Source organism: Pleurodeles waltl, chromosome 3_1, assembly GCF_031143425.1.
Source record: "Pleurodeles waltl isolate 20211129_DDA chromosome 3_1, aPleWal1.hap1.20221129, whole genome shotgun sequence".
NCBI lineage: Eukaryota > Metazoa > Chordata > Amphibia > Caudata > Salamandridae > Pleurodeles > Pleurodeles waltl.
Genome location: NC_090440.1, coordinates 463222470 through 463246768, shown reverse-complemented (window position 1 = coordinate 463246768; position 24299 = coordinate 463222470). Strand labels below are relative to the sequence as shown.

The following is a 24299-nucleotide window of genomic DNA, read 5'->3' as shown; positions in this document are numbered from 1 at the left end:
CGAACTTTTCGACGCACAGCTTGTTCCGCGGCAAGAAAAACGCTGCACACCGACGCTGATCAACGCGACGCCTTCGGGGCGACCGAAACTTTGACGCACGGCCTCGCAAGCACAACGCCGCCCGACTTCCCAGGAGAAATCGACGCGACGCCTGCCGTGAGATCAAAACTTTGACGCACTGCCTCGCAAGGACAACGCCGCCCGACTCCGCAGGAGAAATCGACGCGACGCCTGCCGTGAGATCGAAACTTCGACGCGCAGCCCCACAGAACGACGCGCAGCCGGAAAACAAGCAGGAAAATCCACGCACAGACCCGGGACATCTGGTAATCCCCGCGACCCACAGAAAGAGACTGTCCGCGCGCCGGAAAACGACGCCCGACTTCCCCGCGTGGAAAATAACGACGCAAGTCCGTGTGTGCTGGGGAGAAATCGACGCACACACCCTTTTTCCACGCACCTCTTCCTTTGTGGCCCTCTGAGGAGATTTTCCACCAGAAACCAGGTACTTTGTGTTTGAAAGAGACTCTGTTTACTTTCTAAAGACTTAAGACACTTTATATCACTTTTCAGTGATATCTTTACAAATTCATATTGCAACTTTGACCGTTTTGACCTGAAGATACCCAGATAAATATTATATATTTTTCTAAATACTGTGTGGTGTATTTTTGTGGTGTTATGCTATGGTGTTGTATGATTTATTGCACAAATGCTTTACACATTGCCTTCTAAGTTAAGCCTGACTGCTCGTGCCAAGCTACCGGAGGGTGAGCACAGGCTGATTTTGGATTGTGTGTGACTTACCCTGACTAGAGTGAGGGTTCTTGCTTGGACAGAGGGCAACCTAACTGCCAACCAAAAACCCCATTTCTAACATTGGTGATCAGCGGTGAGGATAGGACTTGTGTTTGTGCAGTGACATACAGTAGCTAAGTATTTCACTACCTACCCACAGTTGAAGGTCAACTTGATTTTTCATCTTTTTTGGCTCTTGGTTCTCTGATGTCCTCCTGGATATACTATTGATATTTTGGACTTTGGATTTTGGTTTTTGCTGATAAGATCTTATCAAAATGGGATTGTGTACCTACTCATTCTTTGTTCGTACTGACCACCTCACTAAGGCTGACCTAAGGAAGCTTTGCAGACAATGGGGCCTTCCTGTAGCAAGGAGATCTACTAAAGCGGAGATGCTCCATCACTACATAGTCTGGGGGGAGGAAAGATGGGCAGAGAGAGAGGCAGCAAGAAACCAAATGACTAAGTACCCCTCAGATGAGGAGGAGGACTACGCACATGAGGAGGAAGACTACTCAGATGAGGAGGAAGACTACTCAGAGTTGGACAGTGACCCAGAAATAGATGAATGGCTCCGAAGTCAAAGGCGACAGGAGCAACAATTAGAGGAGTATCTTGCAGAGGTTGAGGCAAAAAGACTCTTAGCCCTGGAAGAAGAAAAGATTGCAGCTCAAGAGCTGAGCTGTAAAGAGCTGAAACTGGAGGCCGGAAGGGCTGAGTCCAGTTCAGATGGTGGCAGCAAAAATCTTGCATCTAGTACTGCTGAAGAAGGGCACAAGCCCAGAGATGTGGTGCCCAACTTGAAGAAGGGAGTTGACACACCCCAGGCAGTTCAAGGGTATGAGGTAGTTCCGGTTATGCACAGGGTCCCTGAGAAGGATTGGGGAACTGGCACAGGGAGTCATATTCCTACTGGGGGGAGGGACACTTTACTGACTCTAGCAGAGAGTGACAGAGAAAAGGGTTCCCCCCTGGTGGACGTCCTGGATATAGAGTGTAGAGACATCCCAGAAGAGTTTGGGTTGAGTGTCAGGGACAGACAGATACTGTCTCACCAGTCTCAGGAGGGTGAAGTAGAGTGCTTTTCCAAGGTTGAGTTACTGGGTGGTTGGGTGAAGGGTACTGTGGTTAATACATGTGAAGGGCAGAGTGATGTAATTGCTGGAGAGCATATGTCTGGTCCTTATTTTCCAGAGCTACGCCAACACCAGGTGGAGTGTGAGTTCTCTGACCCCAGGGAACTTACAATGGAGGCAGACTTCTGGGTGAGTACCAGAGAGTCTGAAGAGGCATTTGGGGGTGCTCCTGAAGGGAGTGGTCTAGGTGGTTCCCAACCGAGTGTGGTGGGAAAGGATTGTAGTGTCCCAGGTAGGTCCCAGGTCCTAGAGGGTTCCATGAGGGAACACCAGGAGGGAAGCCTAGCCTGTACCGTAGGGCCACCTTTTGAGGGAAGCCCCGCAGTGTCAGAAGAACTTGGGGGGGTGACTGTAGGCAGCATCCCAACAGTTCTGGTGTCTGGCAGTACCCCTCCTAGTGAGGGGGTGCAGAAGTCCAGACATGGGGTTGAGAGGGGGTTGCAGACCCCAGTGGAGGACCTTGAGAGTCAGGGGACAGCTCTGAGAGCAGAGCCCCCCAGGAATGACCCAGGTGAAACCGTTTCTGGTTTGGGGGAAACCCAGACTCTGCCGGATGGGCAGAGGTCGGGAGACCTGCGCCAACCAGACTCTTGTGTGGCCCTTGGGGATGGTGTGTCCCTTGTGGGGGGTGAGAGTGCCCCCCAGGAAGTCCTGGCATGCCAGGCAAAGATTCAACCTAAGGGTGGTGACTCTGGGTTGGATACCCAGGTTCAGAGGTTAAACTCTGACCTGGTGGGAGGTAGATGTGCCTCCCAAGAAGTCCTGCTGTGCCAGGCAATTGTCCAACCTCAGGGTGTTGACTCTGGGTTGGATGACCAGGTTCAGAGGTTAAACTCTGACCTGGTGGGGGGTAGGTGTGCCCCCCAGAAAGTCCTGGCGTGCCAGGCAATTGCCCAACCTCAGGGTGGTGACCCTGGGTTGGGGAACCAGGCCCAGAGGTTAAACTCTGACCTGGTGGGAGGTAGGTGTGCCTCCCTGAAAGTCCTGGCCTGCCAGGCAATGGTTCAACCTCAGGGTGGTGACTCTGGGTTGGCTAACCAGGTTCAGGGGATAAGCTCTGACCTGTTGGGGGGTAGGCGTGCCCCCCAGAAAGTCCTGGTGTACCAGGCAGTGGTCCAACCTCAGAGTGCTGACTCTGGGTTGGATAACCGGGTTCAGAGGTTAAACTCTGACCTGGTGGGGGGTAGGTGTGCCCCCCAGAAAGTCCTGGCGTGCCAGGCAATTGTTCAACCTCAGAGTGCTGACTCTGGGTTGGATAACCGGGTTCAGAGGTTAAACTCTGACCTGGTGGGGGGTAGGTGTGCCCCCCAGAAAGTCCTGGCGTGCCAGGCAATTGTTCAACCTCAGGGTGGTGGCTCTGGGTTGGATACCCAGGTTCAGAGGTTAAACTCTGACCTGGTGGGAGGTAGGTGTGCCTCCCAAGAAGCCCTGCTGTGCCAGGCAATTGTCCAACCTCAGGGTGTTGACTCTGGGTTGGATGACCAGGTTTAGAGGTTAAACTCTGACCTGGTGGGGGGTAGGTGTGCCCCCCAGAAAGTCCTGGCGTGCCAGGCAATTTCCCAACCTCAGGGTGGTGACCCTGGGTTGGGGAACCAGGCTCAGAGGTTAAACTCTGACCTGGTGGGAGGTAGGTGTGCCTCCCAGAAAGTCCTGGTGCGCCAGGCAATTGTTCAACTTCAGGGTGGTGACTCTGAGTTGAATGGTCAGGTGCAGAGGTTAAACTCTGACCTGGTGGAGGGTCAGTGTGCCCTCCAGGAAGTCCTGGCGTGCCAGGCAATTGTTCAACTTCAGGGTGGTGACTCTGAGTTGAATGGTCAGGTGCAGAGGTTAAACTCTGACCTGGTGGGGGGTAGGTGTGCCCCCCAGGAAGTCCTGGTTTGCCAGGCAGTGATCCAGTCTGAGGGTACAGACCCTGGGCTGGAAGACCAGGTTCAGGGTGTCCCCCCGGACCTGGAGGGAGGGGCTACTGATATCAGTGCCCCTACCATGTTGTCTTCTGAGGAGGCCACTCCTAGTTGGAGGGTGCTGGACCCCAGAAGGGAGGGCAGGGGGAGGGAAGCCTCACCCCGGGCCCTAGTCCAACCTGAAGGTACAGGCCCCAGGTTGGAGGGCCAGTTGCAGGTTAACAGCCCTGTACTGGTGGAGGAATGGTACAGGGTGACTTCTGTAAGCACCCTGACCATGTTGGACTCTGGGGGTACCGCTCCAGGAGGGAGGGTACAAAGCCCCAGAGGGGAGGACCAGGTTCAGGCTGTCATCCCTGACCTGGTGGAAGGGAGAGTGGTTAAAGGGTGCCCAGCACCTGGGGCTACCGCCCCCCACTCTCCACAGCCACAGTGGTTGGAGAGCTTTGAGAGGCCTGGGGCCTGGCTGTCATCCCTGGCAGCTGTCAGTAATCACTGTGGCTTGCTGTCCGGGTGGACAGAGTTATCCCTGGGGAGGGGACAAGTGTCACACCCCAGGGGTAGAGTGGGCAACACCACTGTGTTGGTCATGGTGGTACTATCCTGCTCCTGGGATACATCTGTGAGCAAAGTAAGGTTAGGTGCTGCACAGATGGGATCCGCAGGTAAGGAGAAAGGTTCCCCATGGGTTGGCTTAGTGGGCCCTGAGAGTATGGACAGAGTGATCCAATTGGAGTCAGGAAGGCGAAGAACTGGAGCATGCCCCTGCTGTTGTGGGCCTGGGTCCTTGTTCTGTCGCCTCAAACAGGGAAGTACATCAGGATAGTGATTGTTCTCCCCTGGCTTTAGGCTGGTAGGGGGTCGTGTTGGACCTGGCTTTTTGACAGGGACATCCCCAAACTTTTTGCCTCCTTCCTCCTATTTTTTCTGACCTGTTGTTGTTGGCTTTTGACCTCTGGGCACTTTACCACTGCTAACCAGTGCTAAAGTGCATATGCTCTCTGGGTAAATTGTACTACTGATTGGTTTATCCATGATTGACTATTTAATTTACTTGTAAGTCCCTGGTAGAGTGCACTACATGTGCCTAGGGCAGGTTTCCCTTTCTATGCGCAAACAAGTTAGGATGATTATTATTTTACAAAACTGGAGCTTCAACTTGGGCATCTCCTCTGTTTAGATTTCATTTCTGTGAAATGACCATCATTCCAGAATTAACCCTGCCATGCATACCTATCCAGGAAGAGGCCACAGTTTTCTGCTAAAATGACAGGGACCAATTGGGGAACCTCAAGGCCACCGCGGTCTCAGACGGCTCCCCTCCTCCTCTGGGAGCCAGCATAGCTCCCTCACGCAGAAGCTGTTAATTATGCAGCTATCTGCATGCAGGAGCAATATTTCTTCTGTTTCCCTGCCCACATATGTGCGAGCAGGGAAACAGATGAAAAGTCCACTTCCAGTAAGCAGGAGCATTTTGACAGCTCCCGCTTGCTGGGAGCACAGCTAGTGTTTGCTTTTGCTTGGCGGGAGCTATCACAGCTCTCGCCAAGCAAAAGAAAACAGCTATCTCCCGAGAATGGACACCTCAGGAGATAACAAGAGCCGACCCTGGCGGGTGGTGGTCTCCAGAGCCATTAGGGGCTCCAGGAGCCTTCCTTTCTTTTGCACAGGCTAGCTCTTGAGAGGTGATGGTCCCTAGAGCCATATATGGCCCAGGTGGGGGCCCACACACTCCCCTTCCTGTCTAAAAAAGTATATTTGACCGTGGGGAGGTGGTGGTCCCCATGGCCTGGGGTTCTGTGTGGATCCCCTCCTTATTATACTACTTGGCTCCGAGGAGATGGAGGACATAAAGAAGCCCCAGGAGAGGGTGTGTGTGGCTACCCTCCCTTTTTAGAGAAAGCTCCTGGAAGGTGGTGCTTCCTGGGGCATTAGAAAGCACTTGGCGGAGAGCCCCGTGCACCCTGACCATTTTTAGCAAATCTGCATGCCTCCAGGACCTGGCACATCTAGGGGCTACATTAACAACAAGCATGGGAGACCGCGCTCATATTTTTAATTTAGGGCAAAATTCATGGATTTGGGATAACCATGAATATGTATACATATATTTTAAAATAAAGGTTACAGGGACGTTAAAGTTAGATTCTGAGTTAGTCGTACAAAACCTTAAAGTTCTAGTTTTATTTCAAATAACTATAACTTGCTCCCCGCCATGCACAGTTTTTTCTTCATTAATTTAACTATTAATGATTCATTGATATTTTTAATAACGTTCTTAAAGTAGTCATGATTGCTGTAATAACTGGGGAAATTAGCAGTGCATGGCGAGGGCACAAGTTATAGTTACCTTAGGTTGCGAGTTACAGTTACTTTAAATAACTCTAACTGAATTTCTAAGGTTTTCTATGAATAAATTCTTAACTTAAGTATAATATCCCTGTAACCTTTGGTTTTTTAAGTACATTTCTATTTTTTTTTTATTCTATTTCCTATCTACAACATCCCTGCAACCTCTTTTTTTATGTGAATTTCTATTTTTTATTTTTATGTAAAGTAATTTGTATTACCGCATATAACTCCCTATAACCACTGTGCTGCACACAGCCTTCAGCTATGCGTGACAGGTGTTAGATGCAGGACCTGCAGCCAACCCCCAATAGCCTCCTAACCCCGCACTGCACACAACCTTCGCCAGTGCACAGTGGAGGTTGGCCATAGGGCCTGGCCTGTGGTCAAGCCCTGCAGCCAACTTCTTATACTCACCCAACCCCTGCAATGCACGGCTGAAGGGTCTGTGTCTATGGGTGTGAGAATAGGTGTGAGAGGTGTCTCTGAGTGTGAGAGTGGGTGCATCAGTGTATGAGTGGGACTGTGAGTGTGTGAGTGGGTATGCGAGGGTCTGAGTGGGTCTGTGAGTGGATGTGTCAGGTTCTGAGTGGGTCTGCGAGTGGATGAATCAGTGTCAGAGTGGGTCTGTGAGTGGATGCATAGGGGTCTGAGTGGGTTTGTGAATTTGAGCATAAGGGTCTGAGTGGCTCTGTCAGTAGTTGCCTGACTGTCTGAGTGCTACTATGAGTGAATGAATTAGTGTGTGAATGAGTCTGTGAATGTTTTTACTTTTTCTCTGATATTCGTGAATTCATGACATTACGAGGGGAGCACACTGAGCGTTGTGAAATATTCACGAATATTGCACGTTGTGAATTTTTTTTTATTTTAAGGTCATAATTTCACTGTTGGACCTGGCTTTTTGACAGGGACATCCCCAAACTTTTTGCCTACTTCCTCCTATTTTTTCTGACCTGTTGTTGTTGGCTTTTGACCTCTGGGCACTTTACCACTGCTAACCAGTGCTAAAGTGCATATGCTCTCTGGGTAAATTGTACTACTGATTGGTTTATCCATGATTGACTATTTAATTTACTTGTAAGTCCCTGGTAGAGTGCACTACATGTGCCTAGGGCAGGTAGATTAAATGCTACTAGTGGGCCTGCAGCACTGGTTGTGCCACCCACCTCAGTAGCCCCTTAACCCTGTCTCAGGCCTGCCATTGCAAGGCCTGTGTGTGCAGTTTCACTGCCACTTCGACTTGGCATTTAAAAGTACTTGCCAAGCCTAGAACTCCCCTTTTACTACATATAAGTCATCCTTAATGTGTGCCCTAGGTAACCCCTAGAGCAGGGTGCTGTGTTGGTAAAAGGCAGGACATGTACCTGTGTAGTTATATGTCCTGGTAGTGTGAAACTCCTAAATTCGCTTTTACACTACTGTGAGGCCTGCTCCTTTCATAGGCTAACATTGGGGCTGCCCTCATACACTGTTGAAGTGGCAGCTGCTGATCTGAAAGGAGCAGGAAGGTCATATTTAGTATGGCCAGAATGGTAATACAAAATCCTGCTGACTGGTGAAGTCGGATTTAATATTACTATTCTAGAAATGCCACTTTTAGAAAGTGAGCATTTCTTTGCACTAAAATCTTGTTGTGCCCTTCAATCCACGTCTGGCTAGGTTTAGTTGACAGCTCCTTGTGCATTCACTCAGACACACCCCAAACACAGGGTACTCAGCCTCACTTGCATACATCTGCATTTTGAATGGGTCTTCCTGGGCTGGGAGGGTGGAGGGCCTGCCCTCACACAAAGGACTGCCACACCCCCTACTGGGACTCTGGCAGACAGGATTGAGCTGAAAGGGAACTTGGTGCATTTCTTAGAGACTCTTTGAAGTCACCCCCACTTCAAAGGCACAACTTAGTATAAAACAGGGCCTCTGCCCTACCTCATCAGACACTTGCTGGGGAAGAAACCTGAACCAGAAACTACATCCTGCCAAGAAGAACTGCCTGGCTGCTCAAAGGACTCACCTGTCTGCTTTTCTACAAAGGACTGCTGCCTTGCTGTTGGCCTGCTGCCTTGCTGAACTCTTGCCTGGCTGTAAAAGTGCTCTCCAAGGGCTTGGATAGAGCTTGCCTCCTGTTCCCTGAAGTCTCAGGACCAAAAAGACTTCACTCTTCCTCTTGGACGCTCCGTGCGCTGAACTTTTCGATGCACAGCTTGTTCCGCGGCAAGAAAAACGCCGCACACCGACGCTGATCAACGCGACGCCTTCGGGACGACCGAAACTTTGACGCACGGCCTCGCAAGGACAACGCCGCCCGACTTCCCGGGAGAAATCGACGCGACGCCTGCCGTGAGATCAAAACTTTGACGCACGGCCTCGCAAGGACAACGCCGCCCGACTCCGCAGGAGAAATCGACGCGACGCCTGCTGTGAGATCGAAACTTCGACGCGCAGCCCCACAGAACGACGCGCAGCCGGAAAACAAGCAGGAAAATCCACGCACAGACCCGGGACATCTGGTAATCCCCGCGACCCACAGAAAGAGACTGTCCGCGCGCCGGAAAACGACGCCCGACTTCCCCGCGTGGAAAATAACGACGCAAGTCCGTGTGTGCTGGGGAGAAATCGACGCACACACCCTTTTTCCACGCACCTCTTCCTTTGTGGCCCTCTGAGGAGATTTTCCACCAGAAACCAGGTACTTTGTGTTTGAAAGAGACTCTGTTTACTTTCTAAAGACTTAAGACACTTTATATCACTTTTCAGTGATATCTTTACAAATTCATATTGCAACTTTGACCGTTATGACCTGAAGATACCCAGATAAATATTATATATTTTTCTAAATACTGTGTGGTGTATTTTTGTGGTGTTATGCTATGGTGTTGTATGATTTATTGCACAAATGCTTTACACATTGCCTTCTAAGTTAAGCCTGACTGCTCGTGCCAAGCTACCGGAGGGTGAGCACAGGCTGATTTTGGATTGTGTGTGACTTACCCTGACTAGAGTGAGGGTTCTTGCTTGGACAGAGGGCAACCTAACTGCAAACCAAAAACCCCATTTCTAACATTCACCATCAAAGGCACCTATATCACAGCCCTTGGGTCTGGGTACCTCCACCCTTTTCACTTTATTTTTCAGCCCCGGCGACTGTGTCCCGTTACCTAAAATGGTGGCCGCAATTTTCTGGTCAGGTTGCAGCCAGCCAATCACAGCATTCCTGTTGGCATGCGCATTGGCAAATTCACTGAGATAATCGCGAAAACATTGCAACGGATCTGTGGCCCTAGACATACAAATTTGTGTTTTCTTTCATTTCTTTTAAATTTCTGAACAGATTTACAACAAATTTAAAAAGGTGTAGTCTGTTACCAATAGCTACCTTTCAACCAAATTTGATGTAATTCTGTCCATTGGTTCGGGCTGACGTCGTGTTCAAAACTTCTATTGCAATTAACATGAGTAATGCATGTTTTTGACCCCCCTTTTTCTCAGCCCCCACTTGACGGATCAACCCAAAACTTTTCGTGTGCAACAAGAATCACCAGCACACTTTTTTGGGGTAAATTTTGTGAAGATTAATTAAACACTGCCAAAGATATAGGCAAGTCAAAAACACTTTTTCTATAGGAACATGGTCGTAACTATAACTACATACTAGTGACCACCAGCTTGAGAGTGTATACAGGGAACGACTCCACTCTAAACCATGTAGTTTGCCCCCCCCCCACTCTAGGGGTCACAGGAAAGATTGTATGGGAGCTTGTCCAGCCACTCCTTCACAAAGGTTATAACCTTTATGTTGACAATTTCTATACAGTTTCAAAGCTGGCACTGTGGTCTGCGGTACAGATTGTTGCCACCACAAAAGATTCTCGTAAGGACTACTGTTAATTCTTATGTTATTTATTCCTCTTGCAGGCAGTAGGACCAGGCAGGCCAGTGGGGTAGCATTATTATCGATATACGATGGGGAACACTGGGTGGTAATAAGTTTGTGGGTCCATGCATATTCCTGAGGTTAACGTCACAGAATGCAAGGAAAATAGTGTTTTATTCAATGTTTCACTTCTGCAGGGGGTTCTGGGTAAGAAAACCTTGGAGGTTCCACACAAGAGATACCTACCTGGATTCCCATTGATGTCTACTTTTTAGAAATGTCCGGGTTTGATGGGTTTCCCTAAATGGTTGCCAATCCCAGTACTAATTAGTACACCCACCATAGTTATTATCATCACCCCCCATCCTTTTTGGGCCCTTCCTTGGCACAGGCATTTGGCCCATCCAAACAAGTGAGGCACTGTTTTTCTTGGGAGACTTAGGGAAATGCTGAAGGGAAGGAAATTTGTGACTGCCTGCAGAATCCAGAACTTTCCATCACAGAAATTAGAGGGAAATCTGCTTCTTTACTGAAAGTTGGAAATTTGCAAGGGATTCTGGGTAAAAAAGCATGGCGAGAGCCACGCAAGTCAGCACACCCTGGATACCCCTAGGTTTCTGTTTTTCAAAAATGTAGAAGTTGGATAGGTTTTTATAGCTGCCAGTTGAACTAGCACATTGGAAAAAAAGAGTCAGTTTTCAGTGGAAAAATGCAATGGTCCATGTTATGTTTTGGGCCATTTCCTGTTGCAGGCCCTAGGTCTACCCACACAAGGGAGGTCCAATGTTTATCAAGAGACCTGAGGAATGCCAGGCGAATGCAGGTTTGTGGCTCCCCTCAGATTACAGAAATTTCCATCAAAGAAATTCGTTTTTTTGTGAAAGTTTGAGGAAATGTGGTGTGAGCCATGCAAGTCAGATAACCCTAGGTGTCTGGTTTTCAAAAATGTACAGACTGGCTAGCTTCCCCTAAGTGCTGGCTGAGCTAAGGTCCAAAACCTTGAGCTACCCACACTGGAAAAAAAGCTCAGTTTTCAGTGAAAAAGTCGTTCTGTGCCCATGTTGCGTTTCCGGCCGTTTCCTGTCACTGGCACAAGGCCTACCCACACAAGTGAGGTATCAGTTTTATCAAAAGACCTGGGGGAATGCCCGGTGAACGGAATTTTCTTTCTCCCCTCAGATTTCAGAACTTTCCATCACAGAAATGTGAGGAAAGTGTGTCTTAGTCAAAGTTTTAAGTTTGAAAGTGATTCTGGGTAAAGAAATGTGGTGCGAGCCATGGAAGTCTGCCCACCCTGAATACCCCCACGTTTCCAGTTTTTACAAAAATGTACAGGTTGTCTAGGTTTCTCTAGGTGCCGGCTGAGCTAGGGTCCAAAATCTCAAGCTACCCACATTGGAAAAAACATCAGTTTTCACTGGAAAGATGCTATGCTTCAATGTTGCATTTTGGGCAAGTTCCTGTTACAAGCATTAGGTCTACCCACACAAGTGAGGTACCAATTTTATTGGAAGACCTGGGGGGATGGCTGTCTAGGTTTCCTTAGGTATCAGATGAGCTAGAATCCAAAATCTTGAGCTAACCACACTGGAAAAAAAAGGCTCAGATTTTGTTGGAAAAATGCTTTGCGTTCATGGTGCATGTTGGTCCATTTCCTGTCACGGGCACCAAGTCCATCCAAACAAGTGGGGTACCATTTTTATCGGGAGACCTGGGGGAATGCCAGGTTGAAGGAAGTCTGTAGCTCCCACAGATTCCAGAGCTTTTGATCACAGAAATAAGAGGAAAATGTTATTTTTAGTGAAAGTTTGTGGTTTGCAAGGGATTCTGGGTAAAACAAAAAGTGGCGTGAGCCACACAAGTCAGCCTACCCTGGGTACCCCTAGGTTTCTAGATTTAAAAAATGTCCAGCACTGGATGTTACATTGGAGGTGTGGGCCTTTTTGTGGAAAAGATGAGTGGTCAGAAGAGTCTGGGTGTCACAAAACAAACCTTACAATAATCAGAAGATGGCCCACCTTTATGTATGCACAACTTATCACATTGGGGAGATACCTATATGTGTGGCACTAGATTGTGACCTGGGATTTTACATAAATTCATGCTGTGTGTATTGTTTGTGACACGGAAAGAGTATGGATTATGGGAGCCTCCTTCTATGAGCTAAAGGTGGAGACTACATATCATCTGAGCCCACACACTGAATTTACGAATGCATATCAAATTAGTGATGAAGTCCGTTGGCCACTTCTGTGTTTGTGCGCACCACTGTGTATGAGCAAATCAAAAAGTTGTTACTGTCAATGTCAACTGTTTTATGTGTTTTGTGTCCCACATGGGGATGTCCATGTGTGATTATTTTTTCCTTTCTAGGACCACATAGAGGCTTCACTGGCCCCAAACAGGTGAGCTAAGGTACTTCTATTTGGGCATGCATGTACACAGGAGTATGTGCATGTAGCCTGTTTTGACCACTATCCAGGGACATATTACCAAATATATGTCCTGATTAAAGCCTGTGACCTTAAAGGCCTTTGCAGTGGCTGAAACATATTGGCACTGAACTAACTGCTTAATATATCTACCTAGAATAGGATTGTAGGACCAGAAAATACCTAGAGATCTCCCTCCTACTGCTATGTTTGTATGGCACCACTAATAAAGGGATACCTTGGTGACCAGTAAGGTATTAGTATTTAGACCCCGGTAGGATCTATAAGGAGGAAGGAGTGGTCACTTACACCTGAATGGGCTGTGCCTGCCCTCAAACTGCATTCTCCAACCCCCTGTTGTAAGTCTGGAGCAAGGCCTGGGCAAGGCAGAATCTTGTGGACAACAGAGACTTTCCTTTGACGTTGGCCTCTTTCGAGGGCAGAAAGGGGTATCAGTATTAAACCCAAAACCCCAGATTTTCAGATTACTTCTGGAACCAAGAGGAACCTCTGCCAAGGAAAAGAGTTGAAGAGCTGGAGGAGGAGTACTGCCCCTTTGCCTATGACTGTGCTTTGATGGGTAGCCTGCAGTTGCTGCTTCTGCCTGAAAGAGGACAAAGAATGGACTTTATTGTACATTTCTGCTTGTGAAGTGTCTCCAAGGGCTTGGCTTGAGCTTGCCTCCTGTTTTGAACTCTCAGGGCCATCAAAGACTTCCTCTGCCAGCACTTGGACTTTCTGCTGAGACTCCTGCACTGCCAAGTGGTGCCCTATCCAGTCCCTCGGCCCTTGAAAGGTGAAGCTGGTAGAAAAAGACTGAAGTTCACACACAGGATGCCATACGGGGAAAAAATTGCCGTACCACCTGCAACACGGCTGTAAAATTGATGCAAATTCCTTGCAGCGCAGTTTTCCCATCACTGTACAGCCAAATTTCACACACATCATTGCCGGCCGCCAAAATTATCGTGAACCTGCGTGGATCCGAGGTGCCCTATCTGGAAATCGATGCATCACCTACCCAGCCAGAGAAGAAATGACGCAGGAACTCACTTTCGAGCATGGAATCGTGCATCGCTGACTTTTCCAACACATGCTCACCCATGCGGCTTTATTTTTTACGCAAACCAGGTACTTTGTGTAATGACAACGTTTCCATTGTTTTCAATTAAATAAGACTCTTTTTACGTTAAAAATTCATATCTTTATTTGTGTATGCTGGATTTTTGTCATTTCGGTCTTGTTTGATTTAGATAAATATTGGCTATGTTTCTAAATTGCTGTGGTGTCAATTTTCTAGTGCTTTCATTGTAGTACTGTATGTGTTGGTACAAATACTTCACACATTGCCTTTTAGATATGCCTGACTGCTTGTGCCAAGCTACCAAGGGAGTGAGCAGGGGCTACCCTGACTGGAGTGAGGGTCCCTGCTTGGACAGAGTGCAAACTGACTGCCAACCAGTGACCCCATTTCTAACAGTGAGGTACGATTTTTATCGGGAGACTTGTGGGAGCTTAGAATTTGTAGAACATTTTTTATTACCTATTGGATTTCACTGCATCTGTGCCTTTCAAATGTAAGCCAGTGTAGAAGGATGAAATTTTTAAAAATACCCTTCAAAACATATGCTAATATGGGTAACACACAAATTCAGAGATGTAGAAATAACCACTGCTCCTAAACTCTATCTATTGTGCTAATTTCAGAAATACATAAGTTTCCTTGACAGCCATTTTTCACTCTGTCTATTTTGTTGTAAGAATTGTCTGTACTCAGTACTCAATGAAAAAACATTGTCTGGTACAGGTCAGTTGTTGGCTCTGGATACATTGAAAACTTAGAGAACCTAAAATCCCTACATATCCCTGCAACCAGAAGGGTGTAGCGGATGTAATGGTATATTGCTTTTGTCTGTCTGCCATAGTGATAAAAAGTTACAGATGAAAATGTTGACACAAATGCCCATTTTGCACTACTCATTTTCAGTATTTCTTTATTTTCACTGTTTTTTTCCTTGGCAAAACCTCGCAGGATCAACACATATGACCCCTTTTTGAATTTGAAATGTCGTCTAGTTTTCAGAAATCTATAACTTTTCTGTCACCCATGGCTTTCACACTGGTTTCCACCACAAACTGGACGTAAATTGAGAGCACAAAAAATAGGGAATATAGGCTACCTCTTAGAAAAGTGCCATAACAGTGATACAAAAGAGAAACATAATTTTACAAAAGCATTAAAAGACACCACATAATTCATTAATTCTTAACATAATTCCTTGCATCGTAACCTAAATTCGTATAGTCACATCTCATCGTGCATGGGGTAGATGTAGTCACTAGTGTAATCTCCGAAATGTATATTCTCCGGGCACGTCAATTTCTGTGCAATACTTTCCCTTTCGAATATATATTATATAATTTCCCACATTTTCGATGCACGCTTATGCCTTTTCACTTTTACAGTGCCTTCGCTTAAAAAGTTTTGTTTACGTCTGCTCCTGTATTTACTACTGTTTGGTTCTCGTTTATGATGGCGTGCATTGAATCTTTCTAGTTATTCTCACTGTGTTCAGCAGTTCGAAACTCTTTCCCCCATATCTAAGTGTACTGTCCTCCTTCTGTATAGCTTTCAGTCAAGTCAGTCGGTGCACAATCGCATCTGAACCTCTGACCTGCAGGTTGAATACAGATCTTTGCAACGGATGCTGTATCTCAGATACTATTATGGGGCAAATAACACAATCGCGCTCTGTCTAGCTGTGGATCTGAAGTGTTTACGCGCGACTTTGTCCCTATACCTAAGGCTGCGTAAAAGTCCCAGTACAGCGCCTCCATGGCTCCCTGAACGTGTGGTGTGCCTTGGTATGCTTGTCAATAATCCGCAGCTGCACACGCTCACTGAATTTGGCAACGTGGCAGAGCAGGGATAAGAACAAACGGTTGCAATGTGTCAGATTAAGAAGGTAGAACAGGTGCACCGCCTGCTGCCTTTGATTGCGATCCATGCCCTTCTTATGCACATTCCCCTGTTTGTCAGTTACTAATTATGCAGCGTTATGTGTCTGGTTGCATTTGGAGGGGGCGATGGAAAAGAGTGCTCACTGCAGGCCCTGTTGAGCTGATAAACAGGCTGGCAGCGCTTGTCAGGGCTTCCCTGCCACTGTCTTACTTGCGTCCCAAAGCTTGGTAACTGCTGGCCGCTGTTTTCTCTCGGCTCCTCTGTCCCCAGCCGCTCTCCTCCAGTCTACTACCCCCTCCCACCCCCTCCTGGGCGGTTTGGGCCCCCGCAGCCTGCTGATCCCCGGAGATTCTTGACCAGAGGATACGCATCTCGTCAGCGCGCAGCGAGAGCCGGACATTCATCTCCAAGCCGAGGTCTAGAGTTGCACTCAGTGACTTCTAGCAGTGGCATGTGCATCGGCAGGAGGGAGCGGATCAGGGAGCACTAGGCCGCTTGGCTTATCTCCTCCACACCCACACTGTGCCTGTGGCTTGCCTCTTTCACCAGGACTGAGTAACAGGGCTTACAGTGGCATGGCGGGAGAAGGAAGTAGTGGTTTACGAGTCCTGCTCAACACTCTTCAGGTATGTGGTGTGTTAAAAGGCGTTTATTCGTTTGTTGCATTTCATGAGCCTGCATGAAAATTATTGTTCCTCCTGATTCTGGACTCACTTCCTTAGTTGGAAGACATATCTGGCCAGGAACAATCGTCTCTGGTGAAAATGCATTACATGGGAAGTTTATTTGGATGCAGTCTTGCGGCACTGTGAAATGAGAAACCGAACTGTACCTGTCATGGAAAAAGGCACTGGCGTCTGTAAATGCAGAAGAAGATGCCGTGTGCTATGCGTTTCATCCATTACAACGACACAAGCACGTATCCAGTTCACAAACGTAAACCCGCAGTTCTGTTGTGAGCAGTGCTTTAAATGGAAAAATAGAAGGGGTTCACACTGCTGCACCAGGGGGCGTGTACACAGGCTATCGGCTCTCTTATGCAAACATGCCCCTTTGCCTATTACAACTCTAGTGCAATTTATCAAGTCTCAGAGTGATGAAATGCCACCATAGTCTTAGGGTCAGAGGCCAAAGCAATGCCGTTTGTTGCGTCATTTGCCGATATACACTCGTAGAAGACAGAGTGCAGTGCACACGAAATACAACTAACCGGGGTGTTTCAGGTGTCTGACTAGAGTTCAATAAGTACACACTTTTCTAAGATGAACGTGAACAAAAACTGTAAATCAAGCTTGTGATGGTTATTAGCCCAAAGATCTCACCATGATGATTCTGGCAACCTGGCTTCATGCAACGTAGTGATGGGAATTTCTAATTGGGTTAAATGCTCCCATTCAATAATTGACCAAAATAAATTTCAATGAATACGTTTGCGCAAATTATTGAAACACTCACTGAACGGTTCATGAGAGTCAGGAAAGACAATCGAGAGGATTGCGTGAATTTCTACTAAACAAACACAGTGCACCCGCAATCTTTTATATAGTCATGGAGCTGTGTATCAAGTTTCAATATTGGACAGGTACTTTGAGGACAATCGCAAACACCTGTTAGACTGAGGTCTCGTTGTGTGTAATTGAGGACATTGTGGGTTTACAGAGTTCAATGGAACTGGCAAGTAAAACGCCTATCATTTTGAAAGGAACAGTGCACCGTATGGTAATCTGTTCACATTTGTATAGTGCTTCCTTACACCTTTCAAGGCCCAAAGTGCCTAGACAAATGTCCACACACACTAAAACAATCACTACGCATATTTTTTAAGTTCAGAAATAAAAATTGTCGAACTGCTGCTTCCATACAAACAAAAAGTGAGAAATGGAACAATGTTAATTAAAAAATTTCAATTGCTCAGACAACTGTATGCGGTGTTCTGTAAGTGGTCTGAAAAGTTTGGTAATATTACACTTCATAGCAATAATAATGCCTCCCATACGACCACCTGCCTGGGGCTAATGCTAATATTAATTGTGGGCCACCCGGACCCCCAGGCCCTGAGGACGACCTACTCCCTGGGGTTACAAATAACAAATTATGATGGGGGACTACTCAGACCCCACCGGGCCCTGGGGGCCACCACCTCCCCTGGGCCAATTAATTTTCTAAAAAGAAGGAGGGGGCCACGCAGACCCCCTCCTGGGCTATATACGGCCTCAGGGGCCACCACCTCCCTGGGGCCAGCCTTTGCAGAACAAAGGAAGGGGACCATGTGGTCCCCTCTTCCTGGAGCAATATATGGCCCTGTGGACCGCCACCTCCCAGGGCCGGCTCCTGTTATCTCTTAAGGTGCCCACCCTCAAGAGACAGCTGTTTGTCAGGTTCCACCCAGCAGGAGCTGTCAAAATGCTCCCACTTGCTGGAACTGGCGTTCTCACCTCTTTACCTGCCAGCATGTTTTCGGGCAGGGAAAGAGATGAAAGTTTTTCTCCTGCACGCCAGAAGCTGCTTTTTCAGCAGCTCCCTACATGCAGGAGCAATACCTGCTCCCGCAGGAAGCGAGGAACCATCTGGAACCGAGCGTGCCTTAATTCTTCCATCGCGGTCCCCGACAAAAAAAATAGATCATTGAATCCTGCCCTGCGTATTTATGTTAGATAAATACACAGGGTAAGTTTCCTCCTGGCACAATGCTAATTTCCTAGAAATTAAGGTCCTCATTATGAACACGGCGGTCGAAACCACTGTGTTCATGGTGGCTGTATTTCTAGTGACCGCCAGACCCCCCTGAACCCCGCTGGCCGTATTGTGAACATTCCTATGGGCCGGCAGGCGGAAACATTGTTTTCGCCCGCCTGGCCCAGCAGAATGCCTGGCCACCGCCAATGCCTCTGTGCGGTGGGTGCAGCTGCACCCATCGCGCAGATCACTGCCCGTAAATCGGGCAGTGACCTGCGCGATGGGGCACTGCACAGGGGCCCCTGCACTGCCCATACTAAGTGCACGGGCAGAGCAAACCACCAGGGGTGCCCCGGTGCACCCCTTCCGCCAGCCTTTCCTTGTCAGGGAAACCCGCCAGGGAAAGGCTGGAGGCTGAGGGATCATTATCCGAGGGGCAGCACCACTGCCCTGTCGGGTGATGATGCCGACCGTCGCCAGGCTGCCTGGCGGTGAGGGCCCTCAATGGGTTCATTATGTGGCGGTGGGGCCCGCCATGCCGGCTGGCGGGATTTCCCACCACCGCCGGCTTGGCGGACCACCCCGCCATGTTCATGATGAACGCCTAAATCTCATGGGAACCACTTACAAATATGAAACCTTGCCACACATGGCCAAACGCAGTGTGTGACGCAGTGTTGGGTGGCTGGGAGGGGTTGGCTGCAGGGCATGGTCTGGACCATGCCAAAGGCAGTGCGTGGCAGTGGTTGGATTAACTTAAAGTAATTACAATTACTTTACGTAAAAAAACATAGAAATCCACTGGAAAAAAACAAAGGTTACAGGGATGTTATAGTTAGGAAATGGAATAAAAAAAAACATAAAATTGCACTTAGAAAACCAAAGGCTAAAGGGACATTATTGTTGGGCTCACATTTCAAACGTTTAAAACCATAGAAATTCAGCTGTTATAGTTACAGTTATTTAAAGTAACTATTTCAAGTAGCTATACCAAGTAACTATAATTCACGTCCTCGCCACGCACTGCTAATTACCCCAAATGTTACAGCACTCATGACATCTTTTATAACATCATTATTATCAATAGAGCATTTGGAGTAACACTATTGATGAGAAAACTGTGCATTGCGAGGGTGCCACACAGAACAAAATCTTCAGCAATTCTCTTTATGGAAAACATTAATGTATCCATCAAAATGGCAAAAAAGATAACAAAAGCCTTCTCATGGTAGAGAAGCACTCACACCCTCCCATGGATCGATTGTCCTTCTTTCTTTCTATATTTATAACGGTTCCTGTAATTGTAATTGCATTTGTATAGTTCTTTCTACTGCTGATGAGGTGCTGAGGCGCTTTTTGGTGAGTAGCATGTTACTGCAGAACCCAAAGGTTGGTTGGTGGTGGATTAGTAAAGAGAAGTATACATTGTTATAGGGAGTGGTGAGAGTAGTAGACATGTGAGTCTGGTAGTTGGATGAATAGGGTAAAGGATGGATAGAGGACAGAAGAGATTAGGAAGGATTATTTGGGAGTTCATAGTAGTAAGAGAGGTTTGGGGTGAGAGAGCATGTTAGTTGAAGGAATAAGAGAAACAATGGACAGAAGAGTTTGTAAAGAGTTTTTTGGGAGTTTATAGTAGTGACATAGGTTTCAAATGAGTCAGAGAATGGAGGTAGGGGATATTTTTTAAGAGGAATACATTGAGTAATATAGTTGTGATTTGATGAGGTTTGGGAGGTTAGTTTGTCTTTGTTTTCTCTGCAGTAGGAGGAAATATATAATATGTAGTTACATGACCCCCAATAGGAAGTTTATATATTTATAGATTTTAACATTAAACACACATTGAACAAAAACCATAAGATATATAATTGCTATAATCACATTTACACATTGTGGCAGATATGTGTTATTAAAAAAGTAAACCTATAAGCTTGCTCTCATCAACCTATATGTAATTGATGTATTGATCTACTTGTATATGGCTATGCTGATAAAATAATGCATTTATGTATGTAAATGCTTTTTTATTTATTTATGTTTTTAAATATATTAATTTTCCATTCCTTTATTAAGTTTAAAAAAATATATAGAGAGAGATATACCCACATTAGTTTTGTTTTTTTCATTAATTAATTCATATTCTTTGTTTTTAATAATTATTTTGATACATGTATTAATGAGTTTTAAATAATAAAGTATATTGAATAGTTAACATTTACACATATTTTTGTATACTTATATTTATATGCTGTGATATGAGTGATCATAATAAATTGAGATCCATAAGCATGTAGTCAAATACTTATAAGTTATTTATGTAATGACCTATATACACTTTAAACATAAATATAAGGAGTATATATATTATAACCACAAGGGAGACCTTCTGATATTGATGAGCAAGAAACTGCAGTGTATTCACTCAGCCCTAAAAATAGATTAATCAGATCTATTAAGCATCCAGCTTGATTTTAAAAAAGGCTTTAGGCTTGTTATAATCAACGTATATGCTGGATCGGTGTCACAGGGTGCAGAGTTTCAGACCTCGGCCCAGTTTGAGGCACTCCTCCACCGCAGGCTCGTCCCTGCACTTCATCCCAGGTAGTCTAGCCGCCATCACAAGTAAGTATTTCTCTCAGTCACTCTTTCACTCTTGCTTTTTCTGCCTTTTTTCTCTAGTTTTTCCTTCTATTTTTCCTTTCTTCCCTCTTTTCCTCTGCCCGCCTCCCCCCTGCGAAGCAACTTTCCTGCCCTTCTGTCTCCCAACACCCCTCCTCCCCTTCGAAATGGGCGAACGCGCGCCAAAGGCAAGCCCATCTGGACCGAACCCAGGACCAGGGACTCTGGATCCCTGTTAAACCACCCCCTGGCCTGCCTCCGTTACGACTCCAAGACCATCCTCTGCCTCAACAGTGGACATCTCAGCAACTGCTGCATCACCTCCCCCAGGGACACTCATGGACCTTTCACCTGCAGGAACTGCAACTTTAGCGCCAGCCTCAACAAGCTGAAGGTATTCTCAGCACACAAAGATACCAACAACCTTCACAACCCCATCAACTGCTTTCTCCTGAACATCTGCTCCCTCCACAAACACGCCACCGAACTCTGGGATTCGATCGACATCACCCGACCGGACATCACCTTCTTTACCGAGACCTGGACCAACCCCCCCTCAGGACCAGACATTGCCATTAATATTCCCAACCGATACAGCATCCTAAGGAGGGATGGCCCTTCCGCCCTGGTGGAGGACTCGCCATCATACACAAGTCCCCACTACGTATCAAGGCTGTCCCAGAAGAACAATGCACCACCATGGAACACCTTCACTTCCTGATCCACTCCAACCACAACTCCTCCATCCGTGGCACCCTGGTGTGTAGGCCACCCACTTCCCGCCTAGCTTTCATAGAGGACGTTGTAGACATTGCTACCCCCCAGGCCCTGGCTTCAGATGACTACCTCCTCCTAGGTGACCTGAATTTCTACCTCGAGGACTGCACCGGCCAAAACACCACCATTCTACTCAACAACCTTGCCACCCTCGGCCTCAGACAGCTGGTCTCCAAACCCACACACATTGCAGGACACACACTGCACCGCATCGTCACCTTAAGCAACCTGATCAACATCGAGACCATCTCCACCCCAGACTGGACCGACCACTGCTGCATACACCTCACAATCACCAGACCCAGCAACCACAGCCCTGGGGCGCCCACAGAAAATGGAACAAAATCACCAACGAGCAACTCACCTCATCGCTCGCCAAATCCCTCCCTCCCCCCTCCAATGACGTCAACACAGCAGCGCAAAAATCTCAACACATGGATCACCGAATGCGGCGACACTCTAGTCCACTCCAGCTGACATCGGCCAAACGTGTACTTAAGGAAGCCAGCTGGTTCACCACCAAACTCGAAGAATTCAAGCATACCCACAGACGTTTAGAGAAAAAATGGAGGAACAGCCAAACCAGCGAAGCCCTTGCCTCATTCAGAGCTGGAACTGCTGCTTACCGCCGAAAAATCAAGAACACAAGGAAGGATGAACTCTAGGAGCACATCAACTCCTCCGCACACAACTCTAAGAAACTTTTCTCAGTCATCAACGCACTCACAGATCCCCCCATCTGAAGTCACCAGCATCCCCTGTCAGTGGACCTCTGTGACAAACTTGCCATCTTTTTCCACCACAAGATCCAGGACATCTATGTCAACTTCCTGCTGGAAAATCCTGGCACCGGAACCTACAACTGACCCACCCCCCCCCACAACCCACTGTGGAGTCTCCCAAGGATCCTCACTGAGTCCCACCCTGTTCAACGTATACAGGACCCCTCTCGCTGCCATCGTCAGAAGCCACGGTATGAACGTGTCATATGCCGATGACATACAACTCATCATTTCCCTCACCAAAGACCTGGACACGGCCAAAAGGAACTTCCAATCAGGAATGGAAGCCGTCACCACCTGGATGAGAGAAAGCTGCCTCAAGCTCTACTCCGACAAGACTGAGCTCATCATCTTTGGAAATCCCAACTCAGCTTGGGACGACTCCTGGTGGACCATATCCCCCAGCACACCCGCACTGACTGAGCACTCCTGCAATCTAGGAATCTTCCTCAACTCCTCCCTATCCATGACCCACCAGGTAAACTCAGTCGCCTCTTCCTGCTGGCAAACTTCAGTAGATCTTCCGAAGGATCCCAGCAGACTGTCTCAGGACAGTCATTCACTCCTTTTTCACTAGCAAGCTCGACTACTGCAATACCCTTTACGCCAGCACCTCAACTAGAAACATCAAAAAACTACAACTCATCCAGAACGCAGCTGCCAGACTCATTCTGGACCTCCCTCGCTGAGAACACATCTCCCAACACCTGAGGACCATCCACTGGCTACCGGTCGAGAAGCGAGTCACTTTCAAACTACTCACCCACATGTACAAGGTCATACACAACGCAGGACCAGCCTACCCGAACTACCGCATCTCCTTTCACACTCCTGCCAGAGCCCTTCCCTCCACCCAAATGGCCCTGGCCACCATCCCTCGCTTCCGCAAAACCACCACCGGAGGACAATCCTTCACTCACATTGCAGCAAAAAGCTGGAACAATCTCCCCCTGCACCTCAAACAAAGCCAGTCGCTCACCATATTCAGGAAGAACCTCAAGAAGTGGCTCTTTGGATGAGGCCCCTTACCCCCCAGCGCCTTGAGACCCTCACAGGTGAGTAGCAGCGCTATACAAAAACTGATTGATTGATTGAGTTGATTGAATTTACAGATACATTGCATTATTCTATTAATCTAGTGGTCCCTGGCAATATTAATTGCTCCTTTGAACCCTTTCCTTATAGCAGCGGTTTGACTGCAGATGAGGATGAATATTGGGGTATCCCATGATTGATGGGAAAACAACTGCCTATTCATTTGCGTGCCGCACTTCAGCTAACAGCGCTGTGTCTTAAGCAAGGGCTCAAGGCCTGTAATTGCCGCACGCTCTCCGATCAGTGCTTCGCTTCGACCTTTAAGCGTGGCCAGTTGACCAGTGGCATTGATTATTTTTTAGTAGATGATAAGCTGTGGCCTATGCTGGATGATATGAAGGTTGATTTTCGCCATGACAGCGATCATAATTCTTTACTCCTTACCTTGTGTAGTGATGAGAACACAGAATAATCATTCCACTCTGGTGCCTGAGCTGCTACTGACAAATGATTATAAATGTGTAACCGGGCCGAAGGTGATTTCAAACCACTATCTGTACAAGGAGATCTATAATTTGTTTATTAATGCTTTGATGCTTTATCTAACTATGAGGAATTTGAGGCTGAAAACATTCCAATTCTTGGTCTTTATGAGACCCTTGTTCTTAAACTACAGGGCATTTTTTATAGTAAGACCACTTACAAGAGGTCAGTCTCGCCATATACAAAAAATAATAATAAGTGGTTTAACAAAGTTTGTTCAAAGACTAAATCAGCATTAAAGATAGCGGTTGTGTCTCATTCACAGGGGTTGATTAGGTCGGCCAGAGCTGTTTACAATAAAACCATAGGTCCGGCAAAGAAAAAATGGGGTGATACTGTTTGGCAGAACTTGTTTGAAGCAACCAGCTTAAATGACAATAGGACTTTTTGGAAGTTACTCTTC

The 24299-nt window shown here is 47.2% G+C and overlaps 1 protein-coding gene across 1 annotated transcript in view; it reads left to right on the top strand.

Moving 5' to 3' along the window:
* Positions 1-15632: 15632 nt before the first annotated feature.
* AGBL1 (AGBL carboxypeptidase 1) overlaps positions 15633-24299 on the top strand; it is a 2739156-nt gene continuing 2730489 nt past the window's right edge. Inside the window, exon 1 of the mRNA XM_069221447.1 lies at positions 15633-16087. Coding sequence (XP_069077548.1) covers positions 16037-16087 — 51 coding nt within the window. The 5' untranslated portion in view covers positions 15633-16036. The remainder of the gene's footprint in view (positions 16088-24299) is intronic.